Here is a 15,412-nt window from a genome sequence, read left to right as displayed (position 1 = left end):
TCAGGTGCATTTTCGTTGCAGTGTAAAGTGTATTCTCTGATGTATTGTTTTTATGGAGAGTTTGCCCTTAACAATTCTGTTTGGTGATGTAGTGAAGGAACTATGTAACATTTGCTTACATATACAAAAATTTTCTTTTGTAGACTTGTGAAAAAAATTCTTCCAAAGATTTGAAGCATAATCATGGGAAAAGTGATATCTCTAAACAGCTTCGAAGACTTTCAGAATTGGTGCATTCAACTGAGGAAAGCAAAAGTGATTCTAAAGCAGAAAAAGAACATAAAAGAAAAACCTCCACCTCTCTTCAGGCTGAAGGAGTCCAGCAGGACAGTGAAACAAGGGATCCAAAAAAGCAACTGGATAGAGCAGAAGTCAATACTGAAGAACTACAGAAGCAGAAATCCATATGTAAAAATGAGAAACACCCCAGAAAAGATAGTGACACAGAAGTTCAACATATGAGAAATGCTGCCAAAAAAGAAGCCAAATCTTACAGAGATAAAAATGAAAAGGAAAGAACTGCTTTGGAAGATAAACTTCCTTTAAGGCACAAATATAAAGGAGACAGTATTCACAGATCAAGTGAAGATGTTGAACTCCATTCATTTGAGAGAAGTTTGAAAGGAGAGGATAGTGGTCAGAAACATAATCAACAAATAAAGGTTTCCTCAGATGACAAATCTGAAAGAAAAAGTAAACACAGAAGTGAACGGAAAATATCAGTAACAGGAAAAGATGGAAAAAATGTTTCTGAATCAACCTTAAGAGCTGAAGAATCACTGCGTAAGGAAAATAAAAAAGACAGACATCTCTCAACAGAAAAATCAAAAGCAGAATACAAGTCCAAAAGGTCCCTGAGTGATTCTAGGCCACAAAAGGATTCCCTAAGTGCCTCAAAGCAGCTTGCTTCTGCATCACACAGAAGGAGCGAAAGCTACTCAGAAGATAAACATGAAATAGAATCAGCTAACTCTGATTGTAATTTGAAACAAGAAGATGGCGTTCATAAAGATAGACGAAGATCTAAGAGCCTTGTAGAAGACAAGATTTTGTTAAAGTCTAAGTCAAAGAGTCATACTAATAGTAAGCAATTCAAAGCATCTGAAACAGAATTACAGGAAAATTTAACAAAACAAGAGACTGGTCAGAAACTAGACAAAGATAAGAGCATGGAAGAGAATGATTCAGATAAGCAACACAAATCTAAGAATGAAGACAAAGTTTTTGAGGAGGGTGGTGCTGAGTTTGAACTTGTAAGTGGCACACAATCAACTCAGGGATCACAAAAAGACTTTAGTCACAAAGTTAAGTTGCATTCTGGAGAAAGAGGTTCTATAAAAGAGAAATACAGAGGTGATAAAGACTTAAGCAATTCCAAACTAGAAAGAAGGCTCTCTGCTGAAGGTCACAAAAGCAGAAACCTAAAGCATAGCAACAAGGAAATAAAGAAGAAGGAAGAGAGTATCAAATTGGAAGACAAAGATATTAAAGAAATGGATAGTGGGCATGAGAAAGTATTGAGTGTCACAGTAGCAATGGATAAAAAACAAAGTAAGAAGATACCCTATGAAAACAGAAAAGGCAGTATACTGAACCAAGATTTACTTGGAGAGGAAAAGCAATCAGCTAGTACAACTGAAAGCAGTCATGCTCCAACCCCTCAAAAGTCAGGTATGCATAATGACAACTCGCATTCTGGTCATGAGGAAGAGCTGATGGAACTTGACTTGAAACAACCAAAAGCACAGGAAGCATCTAACACTGAAGGAAAAAGCATGCAAAACTCACTCCAAACCAGAGGTGCTGAGTATGCAGCAAAAGACAAAGTGTCTCTCTCTATTTCAGATAATGAATTAAAGCACAGCTTGGCAGATCCTGAAGATTGTGAATCGCAGTTTCTGCCTGCAGCTGAAAAAACTGTTAAACAAGAAGATATCACTAATAAACAAGTTGGTGCCTTAGACACTTTGTCCAGACAAGCTTCCATGGATCAAGGACCCAATAAACCAGGGACTTATAAAATGAGTGTTATATATGAAACAGGTGGTAGAATCTTACTAAATGTTCCCAGTGAGGATCAAGCTTCAGAAGACAGCAGAAAACCAAAGAGTTTTAAAACTGTGATAAATTCTAATTCAGATGATGTTCCTGTAGCAATTAATTCTTCCAGAGAAGATGCTGCTGATGCAAAGTCCATGGATATGGACATCTCTGATTTTACGGATTCATTGGGTGGTATGTCTAGAGAATGCCATAATTCAGATGGGACTTCTTTATTTGAAGGTACTTTCATTTTGAAGAATGATGCAGCACAGATTGTATACATGGAGCAACAGGGTAGTGCAGTGCTGAGTTCTGTCATGAAAGATGATAGTGACAACACCACTGTGACAAACAGTATAGGAAAAGGTAACAACATGCTCCGGCCTGATGAACAGGTAATGGAAGACAGTACAGCTAGGTTACCTAGTCAGGAAGATTATGATGAAGCAGCAAAGTTAGAAAGCACTCGGGGAAGTGAGTTGAAAGTAAAAGAGGAAAACTTGGTGACTGACATAACTGAAGATTGTAGAGATGTAACAACAAAAGAACAACTCCAAAAAAGAAAAGAGAGAGAGGATACATATCGTTCCACAAAGGGAGAAAGAAGCACAATGATGGATAATGTGGAAAAGAGTGAGGTGCATGATACTGATGATATGATACAGTCTTCCTCTGTGTTGGTGCCTGACAGAGTTCCTGAGGAAACAGTCAAAGGCTCAGTTGTAGCCAGCGGGCAAGAAGGGAATAGTGTGATTGGTATGGAAGATAAAAATGAAAGCAATGCAGTAGGTACCAGTGCAGGAAGTAGTGAACTTTGTTTGTTGTACAGCAGCCTACAAACAACTCCAGCCACTGTGATAGGAACTAGCACAGAAAAGATCATTGAGAGCACTGTAATGGCCACTAGTACAGGAGAAGAAAGAGCTGAAGGTGCGTCACGTTCTGAAAAGGACAGCGATGCTACAACAACTTGCTCAGAAGAGAGTGAAGTGACAGTAATCTGTACAAGCATAGAAGCTGATGAAGGTTTCACAACAGGCATATGGGTAAAAAGTAGTGAGGGCAGCAGTTTCATCACAGGAGCAGATATTGGTGAGTGTACTGTTGCAGCAGCTGAAGAAGGTGGTGGCAGTGTTGTCACTGAAGGATTGGCAGAAAGTGAAAGTTTCCTAACAAGTACAGAAGGAGAAGAAAATGGTGACTGTACCATGGTTGATGCAGAAGAAAGTAGTAAGAATTTAGTCAATGCAAGCGGAGTTGAAATTGAAGACAGTGTGAATAGTGCTGGGGCGGAAGAAAAAGATGATGCTGTGACTAGCGCAGGCTCTGAAGAAAAGCGAAAGGCCTCAATTTGTGTAGATACAGGCAAACTTGAAAGTTCTGTATCCTGCTTAGGTGAAGTGGAGAGTGATGGAGCTGTAACTAGTGCAGGGACGGAAACAGGTGAAGGATCGACAAGTGGAGACAGTTCAGGTCAATTTAGGGGCAGTGTGAGATCCGGCCAAGTAAAAGAACACGAAGGTACTGTGACTTGCACAGGTACAGAAGAAAGAAGTCATAACTTCATCATCTGCTCAGTGACTGGTACAGATGCCCAGGGAGAAAGCACTGTAACTGGTGCATGTGTTGCGATGGTCACAAACAACAGTGCCACAACTGGAACTAGTGGTGACAAATCTGAGGATACTGTGAATGGTGAAAGTGCCGTGACCAGCACAGGCATAACTCCAGAAGATGATGCTGAAATTTCAGTAGTCTGCACAGGGCTGGAAGACAGTAATGAGGGGTTTGCAGTTTGTTTAGAAGCTGAAAAATGTGAAAGTCTAATGGACAGTACAAGGGCAAAGGAAGAAGCCAGTATCACCACAGTCAGTGTAGGGCCGTGTGATGATGAAGGTTTTGTGACTAGCACAGGCTCAAAAGAAGAGGATGAAGAAGGTGAGGGCATTGTGACCAGTACAGGAAGAGGAAATGAAGAAAATGAGCATGCTTCCACTTGTACAGGAATGGAAAGTGAAAATGCACTGCTTTGTATAGGTGCAGAAGAAGGTGAAAGTTCAATTATCTGCATAGTTGCTGAACAAATGGAAGCAGAGTCAGGAATGGCTGGCACAAATACAAATAAGCTTACTGTTGACAGCATGACAAGTGCAGAAAAAGAAGCTAATTGTGGTACAAACTGCAAAAATGATAAAGGGATTGTTGAAAGCAGTGTAACCAGTGCAAGTGCTGCAGATGAGGGTGCCTTGGCTGTGCATATAGGAAAACAGGGAGGTACCTTGATTCCCTTAGATGCTGAGGAATGTGAGGCTCCCATGACTAGTGCTATGGCAGTGCAAGATAAGAGTCAGTCTGGTGCTGAAAACAAACACGAGAATGTCATGACTTCCTTTGACAGCAGAGAACTTGATGCCTCTATAAGTAGCGCAGTTCCAAAGGAAGATGAGAATTCTCTTATTCCTGCTGACAAAGAAGAAAAAGTAAAAGGTGATATCATATCTACCAGTACAGTGGAAGAAAGTGATGCTCCCTTGCATTCAGCCATGGATGCTGAGGAAGGTCCACTTGCTGTTGCAAGAGCAAATGAAAGTGGGGAAAGCTCCATGATCTTAATAGATACTGAAGACACAGAGGTGCCTATGCCCAGTACAGCTGCAGAGTTTAAGGAGTGTGTACATACTTTTAGCAATAAGCAGGAGAAAGATGAGTGCACTATGATTTCCACCAGTATTGTGGAAGAGTTTGAGGCTCCTATGTCAAGTGCTGCTATTGAATATGATGGTCAGCTCCCTGCTGTGAAAACAGAAGAAATAAATGAGAATGCTATGGTTTCTATAGATATGGAAGTATATGAGGTTCCCATGCCGAGTGAATCCAGTGCAGGAGGAGATAATGATGATGAAAGTCACCCAACTGCTAGTGGTAAGGAAGAAAAAGATGAGTGTGCTATGATTTCCACAAGTGTTGTGGAGGAACAAGTAATCCTAATGTCAGGTGAAGTCACAGAAGAGGCAATTCAACATATGTCAGACGCAGAGTCAAAAAATGAAACAGTAATGATATCTACAAGTACAGCAGAATGTTTTGAAGCTCCTGTGTCTAGTGTAGCTATGCAAGATGAAAACAAACTCGCTGCGTCAGAAACAGAAGGAAGATATGAAGCTGCTATGATCACTACAAGCATGACGGAAGAATGTGAGATAGTCCTGATCAGTGCAGCACCACAAGCTGAAAGTCAGCTCATCGTTGCAGAAGGAGATGAAGATGCCATTATCTCTCCAAATGCATCAGAGGAATGTAAGATTGTGGAGACCACTGCAACTGTAGATGAACAGTTTGGACTATCTGCTTTCAATGCAGATGCAAAAAGCAAAGGTTCTGTGATTATTGTGGGAGAATGTGGAGCTCCTGTGCTGAGGGTTGCCACCAACAGTGAAGATCAACACACTGCTTCAAGTATAGGAGATAAAGAGGAAGGGGCAGTGATCACTCTGAGCACAATGGAAGAATGTGATAGTCTCTTCACTTTTACAGTCATAGAAGAAAGTCAACTTGCTGCTGAGAGTCCAGAAGTAAAAGACAAGAGTGAGGAAATTTTTAATGCTGCTAACCAGATTGAATGCATCCTATCAACTACAGGTCCAGATAAAAGCAGTAATGCTTTGCTTGTCATTGGTAGAGAGAACGAAACCCAGGAGAGTGGTGTGAGGGGAGAATCTGCAGCATCGCAGACAGCAGGGAGTGAAATCACAGAAACAGATGAAAATTCTGTGAACCTCATGAGTGTAGATGAAGCCCTTTGTCTGGAGATTAGTACAGAGACTACTGTGAGTCCAAGTCCTTCCTCGGAGGCAAGTGAGGATGATGAGCAAAATGAAGAAGTTTTGCATGAGGATGTTGCTTCAGAACTCTCCTGTATGATTTCAGAAGCAGCAGTAGAGAGTGAAACTCTAAGGAATGTAAACTATAAATTTAATTCAAACTTGCTTTTAGAAAGTGATTTTTCTGAAATAAGGACTCCCCTGCCTAGGGCACAGACTCTTTCCTTGGTTTCTGCAAATGAAGTGACTGTAAATACCAACCATGGTGAAGTGACAATAGAAGCAGAATTAGGGGAAAAAAGTGACTTTCCTTTGTTGCATGTAGAAGAACTATATGGCAGCGATGATAAAACAAACTTGGTCAAAATAAATGATATTGGAATTGAAGTTACTTTTCAAAGCAGTAATGCAACCTTGAATTCAGGTGAGGATTTCTTTTTTTTTTTTTTTTTTTTTTTTTTTTTTTACACTCCAGTTTATAAGCTGTCATAAATCAATGCATTTTACCATTATTATAGTTAGAAATAACTTGCACTGTTCAAATATACCTGATTTCTTTGTTGGTTGCAAAATAGCTATTAATGTATTTAAGAATTGGTGACAAGTATTTAAATAAGCATGTGATTCTGGGATTATAGGAGTGACTGAACACAATTATCTGAGGTATGTTGGAAAAGAAATGTTACTAGAGTACAAAAATGCTAAAATGTTGACTTAAAATTGTGAGCTAATATAAAGTGGTTTGCAAGGGGTAATTGTGAAGCGGTTGATGAGTCTTGTTATTAACATGTTTTGAAATTAAAAAATGCTTTTATAGGAAAAAGCAGACACTTCATTTAGACGTAGGTTCAACCTTTTAAAAAGGTAACTTACTAATTTTGACAGTTAAGAGTGGCCATCCTTAATCATAACAGATTTTCTCTGGATGGTTATTTAGTGGTCATATTTAGATTCACTCTTTTATGCTGAATTTTGCGTTGTTAATACATTTTAAATGGTCCTCCTTTGTGTTACAAAGGAATCGAACAGTTATCCTGAATAAATGAGTATTTTAAGTGAGCAATCATGATAGGTGTCTATTTTAAATAGACAAGTTATGATTGTATGGCATTAAGGATACCATATTTTACTTCCTTATCCATTTTTCTTGAAGCTAACATTTGAAATGAACTTGCATGGTTGCTGGTTCCTAAAATACCATGTAATGAATGTCCTGCTATTTTCAGACTTTCTCCTCTCCGACCCTCCAGAGCAGCTGAAGCACCAAGTTAATGAAAATTAACAAATTCTGTAGATGCCTTAATGAAGTCAAGATTAGGACTTCATTATAAGTTTTGGAGGAATTAAACTGTAGAGAAATCTGCTTATCTTTCTTTATACCAAAAAGTATAATGGTGCCAATCAAGTACTACTTCTAAAACATTTACATTCTCATGTCTGTCTTTGCTATTATTTCAATAATCATTTTATAGTGTGAATTTAGATCCAGTTTCTCAAAGGTTGGCTTTATTCTCTGGTTTTATTGATATTTGGTATGAGAAAACTCACTCTGCAGATTTTGGGATCTTAGGAATTTTTCAAGGAAAGATGTCAATCTAGTTAACTTGAAAAATGTTATTCAGTATTTATACAAGAGACAAACATGAGCCATGAAAATGTAAACTGCTATACTAAGGTATTTCTGTCTTGGTGCTTTGCTTGGTCTTTGTTGTCCATTGATGTAGCTTCCGTAAGGTAATGGTAGTGTTATTCTGTGGACTGCAATCACAATTTAATCACTTTACATGCATCATTGATGAATTATCATGTTATAACCATTTCTTTTCCTAATCAAAAAGTTGTATGAATGGGCGTCTGAGATAGGTGGCCACAAAGGCTGTAGAAGTCATATGAAGATGCAGTCTGCGTGGCCTGTTTTTCAGAGGTTATAAGCATACAGCTGTTCCCGTGGGGAATTAAATGGGTGGTGTTTCTTAAGATTTTCTGAAATTACATTGACTTTAACAGGAGCCATTGAGCTTTCAGACTCTATGGAAACTGGATAATTTCAGTGGATATGGTTCTAGAGCTTATGGATTCAGATCTAATTGTCACTTAAAGAAAAATATTATCCTTCGTATTAACTCTTAGCTCTGCATTTATTAATACAGAGGTAATTTGCTGTTTGAAATTTGGTCTGAAGATCTGTTGGTGGGGTTTTTTAAAGGAAAAGCAAGGAAAAAAAAAGCCAAAGTCAATTCATAAATAGGCTGTGGTAAATCCCGATAGCCCATATTTTCCAATCCTTTTGTATTTAAGCAAAACATAAATACTTGTGTTCTTACAGATGCTAAATTGGGTTTTCTGAGCTGGTTTGCTGCAGACAGACATGCTATTGTTTCCGTTGCCTACAGGAAGGGATTAAATTCTATGTATTGTGTTCATGAAGTGATACTGAGAAATAGCATCCTACTGTAGCATGAGATAAAATACAGCATAATGTAATCTAATAATTTTAACATATTTGTATTTCATTAGGCAATAACGCAGCTTTACCAAAGTTGGCAGAAGAACTAGAATTTGAAAGTAACTTGAGAACTGATGAGGTATTTACGTTATTTTGAAAATTTTGACTATACTGTTTCTTGTATAATTACCTATCTTGCCAGGGTTTCTTACTATTTCATTTTTGTGCAGCAAAAATGGCATTTGAACTTCAAAACTTTTGAAGGGTCATTTTTCAGATTATTCAGCTGGCATTTTAATTGTGGGCTGTCCATGTTATTCTGTGTAGAACCAACTCCCTTCCTCAGTCATGTGCCTTCTATGACCATGACATCCAAGTTTGCTTTTTTTAGAACTGGTCATGCTGTATGCATGTTGCTTGTGATAGTACTTGTAAAATAGACATACACACCTTAGCTGTTAGAGTTGGCAATTGTTAGTTTAGCGCTTTAAAATAGTAAATTTACACTGCTGTGCATTTTGTTGTATCACTTCCTTGCCAGTCTCGCCCATTGCCTGTGTTTGAGGAGCACTTGCTGCTGTTCTGTACTGTAGTAACTACAGACTGTTATCTGCTCTAACAGGAGAGTAGGGCATCCTGGATAACCCAGGGTTTTGGAACTCATGGTCACCCATAGCTTGTGTAAAACCAAAGCTGAGCCTGTCTGTGTGTCTGTGCTGTGGTCCATACTAGCCAGGATTCCAGATGGAATCCAGATGGGTTAGTTCTTCATTCAGATACAGGAATGATCAGTGTGTTCATATTTTGCCAAAATCTGATAATAAGCGTTCTAAAGGAGAAAATGGTTCAGAGATTCTCAAGCATCTATGAAAGGGTGGATCTGCACAGGGATACTGGATGCAGCTCAAGGGCAGATCGGCTGAGTATTGCTGAACCATGGTTTTCACGCCTGGTGTGCACTTCAGGAAAATCTAAGCCAACATCACTCTGGTGCGATTTCTTGATTTGCATGGAGTTCTGCCTTTAAACAGCTGTACTGTTTGCCAGCATTAGATGGTCCTAGAGTCAGTATAGCCGTGTTCACGTGGCACTGTCTGAGTTTACAATGTCCAGATCTCACTTCAATACACTTGGCACCATATAGTACTGTCTATATGTCAGTAACATATAGCTGATCTGCAACTTGAATGTAAAAAAAAAAAACAAAACACAAAAAACCAAAACACAAACACCTAAACAAACAAAAAATCCCACAAAACACATGAGTTGAAAAGACTTCGCTGTACCTTGTTATAAATTGCAGACACATTTTTCTGTATACATGAACGTTGTAAAATATTGCTGGTATTTGGAACACATGTTAAGTAGGTGTTGCACCTTGATGTCGAGAGTTCTCTTGAGATCTCCTTTTTTTAAACTAATCCCTGATACCAGCATTAACTCTAAGGTCAAGGTTAGGCACTTCACCAGTAATGTGACTTAACGCTGCTGATGTTCCTTAATATTTGTACTGCTGTCTTAATAAGAAAGCTTTAGAAGGCTTTTATATATTATGATGAGACAATGTTCATCATGACATGAGGGAGGGGAACGAGGCATACTTGTTCTGGATGTCTGCAATATTTTTGTTTGTTTTGATTTTTGTGTTCAGCCACAACAGCCTGAAAGTCCAAGAAGTGAAGAAGGTTATGTGGATCTTCATACTAAAGAGTTTCAAAAAGGTGATTTTTATACTGATAGAAACTTACTTTTCATATTGATTTGACTGTTACTTGTGATGGGAGGATTGTAGATGTGATACATGCTAAGTGTAGAGGGATTGAAACAAAGCCTGCAGAAATCTTACTGAAACATTTCTAGGAGCTCATGTGGCTTTGCATTTGGTTTGTGGGAAAGGGGGAGGGTCAACCTTTTCTTCCAGTGTATGTCAAAAGGTGGAAAGCATTTAGGATTTTGAAAAAGTAGACTGCTAGCATTCTATTTAAAAATCAATAAATACAGAAAAATGTTTGCCTAAGAAAGATACAGAAACTTCTCCAAAGAGTGGCTTTTATTCTTACAAACTTAGAACATCCTTGTTTCGGGTGTTGTGACAGGCCCTGTGAGGATATGAGAAAAGTAAGTACTGTGTGATTTCAGTCACAGAGACCTTACGGAAAGATTTTTTTTTTTCCTTCTTTTTTGCTCTCCGGAAGGTTAAAATCTTTCTGGTCATCCACTGAAATTTGAAGAGCACTTGCATATAAGTAGATAACCACCTAGCAAGAAATCTCAATCAGCCAACTTGGATCTGTGCTCAGTAATTCCTTTTCCATGTAATTAAATTTAATCTTCAACAGGAAAAAAAAAAAAAAAAAAACAACCAAAAAAACCCCAAACCAGTTTCCTAAAATCACATGATTCTAAAATGCGTTGCAATTGTCTGGCTTTCCTGTTAAAGCAGAAACAAACCCTACTTTATTCCCATCTTGATGGATTTTGTGCTCCAGATGCATTACAGAGATACTTACAACACTACCAGATGAGAATTAATCCTCGGTTAATGAAGTAACAAGCAAAACTAAAGGGAATTCCAAGAGGTACCAGTGATACTGCTGCATATAGAGTCCAAAAAGGTTAAAGGTGTCTCCCCTCTTATGGAAAGTTGCAGCTGAAAACCTAAATGCTATAAAAGGATACACTTTTAAGCTTATGTGTAAATTTTTAGACATGCGTACCAAAATAACCATCTACCAAATAGAAATAGGAGTTTCCTATTTATTTATTATTTAGATTTATATTACATGGATTCCTCTTTATTCTTGGGTTAGGTCAAATTCACATACCTGGTTTAATCGTGGTGTATATTTATCTAAGTGATAAGAGACGTGCTCTGCTCACAAGAAAGAAAATTTAAACCCTGAGAATGGGTTAGAAGAATGTGGTCTTCAGGACAGCAGATCCAAAACTTGAACCAGTTTTTCTGTACTGTGAGGTTTCTTTGAAGTCCCTGAAAAACTGTGCCACTTCACTCAGTCACCCAGACAGTATGTAAAATGTGCAGATTGAACTAGTTGTGATAGTCTTGTTCCATGTAAAATGTTTAACAAAAATCCATTTGTTGTATAAATCATGTTGGATATGACATGCACTAAAGAATAATGCTTTGTAGCTCTTGGTAGAGAGGTTTTTCTTTTTCTCCTCCACCACACAGTAATCTCTCTTCATATATATATATATATACATACATGTATACATATAGCTCAACGTACGTAAAAGGAAGTTGTTTAGAAGACAAATGTGTGTCCTGTCATGAGTATGAACAGCAGACACAGTAGTTTAGTAGTCCAAGATTCCCTGGAATGTAAACAAGTCATTGCTGTTTGAGTGGGTAGAGTCTAGCTCTTCATTTGACATTGCTTTAAAAATTGAAAGATGTTGTGCAACTAAACAGTATAGCTGTGGAAGAATTGTTGCTAAAACATGTAGATTTAAGAAATTAGCTGCAAGTTCCATAAAATTGTGTGTAGAATGATTGGTTTGATTGCATCATATGTTTATGTTCTTACTGTATCTGAAATTCCTTTTAGCTTGGAATGTTTTAATTAAAGAAGAAGTTGCTAAAATATGAATTCAGTGCTTTTATGAATCAGACTTTTAAGTGTTTTGTAGAATGCTCAATGAGGCAGCTTCTTTATGATTCTCTTTATGTATCTATATGAAATAGCTTTGAAAGTTACGGAATTTTTTTCAGAAGTTCAGAGCACTAATCTGCTCCCATAATCCGTAATTATTTTCCACGTTTTTGTGATATTGGAAGGCTAAGGCTGTGCTTTTTTCAGGATTAGAGTACAGCAGAGTCTAGCAATTGGACAGTTTCCTTGTGTGTACAGTATCAGCTACAGGTCTCATTAGTAAAATTGTGCAAACTTTTCTGGAAACATAATACTACAGCATAGTTTTCATTGTGTTTTACTTCATCCCATGATTCAGCAACTAGGGTTGTGTCTGATAAAGTTCTGATTCATTCAAATGCTAGAACTATATTTGTCAGAAGTTAACATATATGTCAAAGATGACACCCCCTGATTGCCTATATTTTAGCTATAAAATTATTCTCAGTTATCCTATCCTACAAATCCGTATTTTTTAGTTTTGTTTCTTTGTTCAAATATTGTTAAAGAAGACTGGATGCCTCTTCTTTCTAATGTTGAAAGTGTTACGTAGTTTCAGGTACTCTGGAATCCTTTTAGAGAGGTGTAGCAGAGGTTACTATGATACTTTACTCTTGCTTAGCTTTTGTGATCACTCTTGTAATTACTTTTTTTAACAGATTTGCTGCAGAGGAATATTGCTTCAGAAAGAGAAACTCTTCATGTAAGTTCATGGTTTTAAATTCACTCTCTAAGTCTGTGCTGCTTTTTTTTTTTTTACTTGCATTTACTTCTATTTACATTAAATATTCTCTAAAGGAAAATACTATTTTTGTGTATTCAGAGCATATGTATATTGAGACTGTGCAGCTGCACAAATTGATGTCTCAATTATTCTTTCAGATTTGTCAGTAAATAAATGTTCTTATTCTTTCACAATTATTTCAGTACTGTTGTGAACTGGCAGAAAAGAGAAACTTGATTGTTCTCCTTGACAACAGAGGACAAAATAGGGATTCTTCTTGGGGCTTTTGATCAAGAAACTAGAAACCTATTATTTTAATGCAGTCTACTGTGATTTCACAAGAATCTAGAGCTTTTAAAATATAAAGGGGGTGAAGTGTTTCTTACAGAGCAGAAACAAGACATTTAACACTGATAACAAGCTGAAAAACATGTTTGTGGTTTCTTAAACTTCAGCAGTAAATTTATTTATTACTATAATGTGATGTTGGTTGGCCACATTTCTGGTGCCAGTGAGATACTTTTTCTGTTTCTGCATGTAGGAGAGTAACTTTTTAAATCAAAAAAAAAAGGGTGTGTGAATTGCCATGATAAATTGCTTTTAAAGCACATAGTAGGGTGCTTAATTAAAACTGAGACTTTTTTTGTTAAAAATGCCAATTGGAAATTGTGAAAATACCGAGTCAGAAGTTCTCTCATGGTGCTGTCCTATAGCAGTAACATTACTTGAACTCTAGGAATAAACTGCTTTTGTAAAACTGCTACTTTGCATTTTAATGCACGTTGTACTTGAAAGTAGCAAGTAGGAAAAGCTTTCTCCCTTCTGTGTTTATAGACTTTATAGAGAAAAGAAGGTAAAGAGTTATCTTTCATTGTGTTTTATGTTTAGGTGGAAAACTTGGATACCCAGATAACTGAAGAACATAGATCTAGGGGAGTACAATGTAAATCTTCAGGAACAATGGATAAAGGAAAATGTAAGTGATACAGAACTATGAATTTGTGTAAATCTTTTCTGCAGCAAAAAAAATGTTCTACTGCGATTAGGCTATAAAATGGTATTTTGGTGGAAAGAATCAAATACAGGGAATTCCAAGCTCCAAAGAAATTTTTCTTCCTAAAACATCTTTTAATATTACTCTTAATATATTTGGTAAAAAATATGGTAACAATTTAGTACTGCACAGAAGAGTATTATAATAACTTTTTCAATTATAGGTGAACAAACTTTTTCATTTAGTCTTTAAAATAATTACTAATTTTATCCTTTTTAAATAAAACACAGGGAAGGAATATGAAGCTGAGGAAAGATGACCATCAGAGCAAAATCTAGCCATTCAGTAGACTGTGTGAAGCTGGATGCTTCCTTCTGTTAGATTGGAAAGAAGAGTTAAGTTTTAGTGTAACAGCTGTGTAGAAGCAAAAAGTGAGAAGGAAGTCAATCCACTGAATGGCATAAACATTTCTAAGTTAAAGTTAGATAAAGTTAACTTAGAAGTAAATTAAACATCTTGTTGATGCAATTCTGAGACTGACTATGTAGTATCTGTTCAAACTCTGCCCTCGACTGCTTTTGTCTTTTTTTAATGTCAGGACTATTAAAATAAAATAAATAAAGCAAACCAAAAAACAGTAGAATAATTAGTAATGTCGTGTTTTTATAACAGTTTTGGTTCTGCTTCTAAGAATTTTGATTTAATTAAATGAGTAATTAGAAGCCGTGCCATATTTGTTATAGAGTCCTATATAGCATTAACTGTTTTCTCTGTCTCTGGGTGAGTTGAAGTTAAGGTTGATGTTTTCTTTTTTTATCTGGTACCTGTCAAATTTCTATTTTGAGCTTATTTTTAAAAACAAACCCCACCTCTAAGATATAAGAAACATGGAATTATTCTTACAGTTTTAAGTCTTTCCCTTTCAAAGAGGGTTTAGTATAACTTTCTGTTCATATTTTTGTAAATAAGGTGCTGTGTATTCGGAATCTTTTACATCAGCTCATCATTACTGCTATTTAAAAGTGGCATCAAAATCTGACAAATGCAGAAAGCACTTCTTTATACATTTGAGCTATTGTTTGTCTTTGCAGGCAACCAGCTGATTAGTCAGGATCTGAGAAAAGATGATGAACAAAGTCAGTGTTCCAAAGCAAAACCTGGTAACATCGAGGTATTTTCAAGAACATTTTTATTTAATGTTCTGCAATTGTAATGTAAATACAATGGAAGTCTTTTAAGTTTTTATTACTATAGCAATTTATTTTGGGAGGTATTGTCATTATTAGCTGTAAACTACTTTTGCATTGTCTTGAATACAAAATAACTGACTATAGAATGACACTCACTTTTCAAGAGGGAGACAATTAAAAAAAAAAGGGCAGAGGTCTGTGGTGTTATGCACAGCACCTCCTTCAAGGTGCAGTAGACGGATTTGCACAATAGTTGGGAGCTTGAGATCACATGGAGTATTGCTGGATCCCAGCTCTCCAAACAGTTCAGCATCTTCATGGTCATACTGATCTGAGATCTGCAAGAAGGTATCAGACTTTACCTGAGTTCTGGGTTTGCACTGATCCCTTCTCAAGTCAAAGTGGGAATTCAAGTCAAAATAGATGTTCCTTTTAAGAGTACATCCAGAATATTTGGGACTACCTCACCCATTGATTTTGATGAAGCTTCTCAGCATCAAAGTTTTTAAGAGACATTAACAAAATCTTGGTGAATAAAATA

At 36.9% G+C, this 15,412-nt stretch overlaps 1 protein-coding gene across 11 annotated transcripts in view; it reads left to right on the top strand.

Moving 5' to 3' along the window:
• Positions 1–15,412, top strand: part of BOD1L1 (biorientation of chromosomes in cell division 1 like 1) — a 39,235-nt gene that overhangs the window by 10,831 nt on the left and 12,992 nt on the right. For 8 of the 11 annotated variants that reach the window (XR_005827908.1, XR_005827912.1, XR_005827913.1 and 5 more), the window contains exons 10-15: positions 144–6,288; positions 8,382–8,449; positions 9,962–10,031; positions 12,623–12,666; positions 13,576–13,663; positions 14,773–14,852. Coding sequence is in view for 6 of the 11 variants with exons in the window: in XM_040594187.1 (XP_040450121.1) it covers positions 144–6,288; positions 8,382–8,449; positions 9,962–10,031; positions 12,623–12,666; positions 13,576–13,663; positions 14,773–14,852 (6,495 nt within the window). In the remaining 5 variants the exon portion in view is untranslated. Of the gene's footprint in view, positions 1–143; positions 6,289–8,381; positions 8,450–9,961; positions 10,032–12,622; positions 12,667–13,575; positions 13,664–14,772; positions 14,853–15,412 lie in introns of those variants that run through there. The other 3 variants (XR_005827914.1, XR_005827918.1, XM_040594173.1) reach the window with 3 other exon arrangements.

The sequence above is a fragment of the Falco naumanni genome, chromosome 1, assembly GCF_017639655.2.
Source record: "Falco naumanni isolate bFalNau1 chromosome 1, bFalNau1.pat, whole genome shotgun sequence".
NCBI classification, from domain to species: Eukaryota; Metazoa; Chordata; class Aves; order Falconiformes; family Falconidae; genus Falco; species Falco naumanni.
This window is presented reverse-complemented; position numbering and strand designations above follow the sequence as displayed.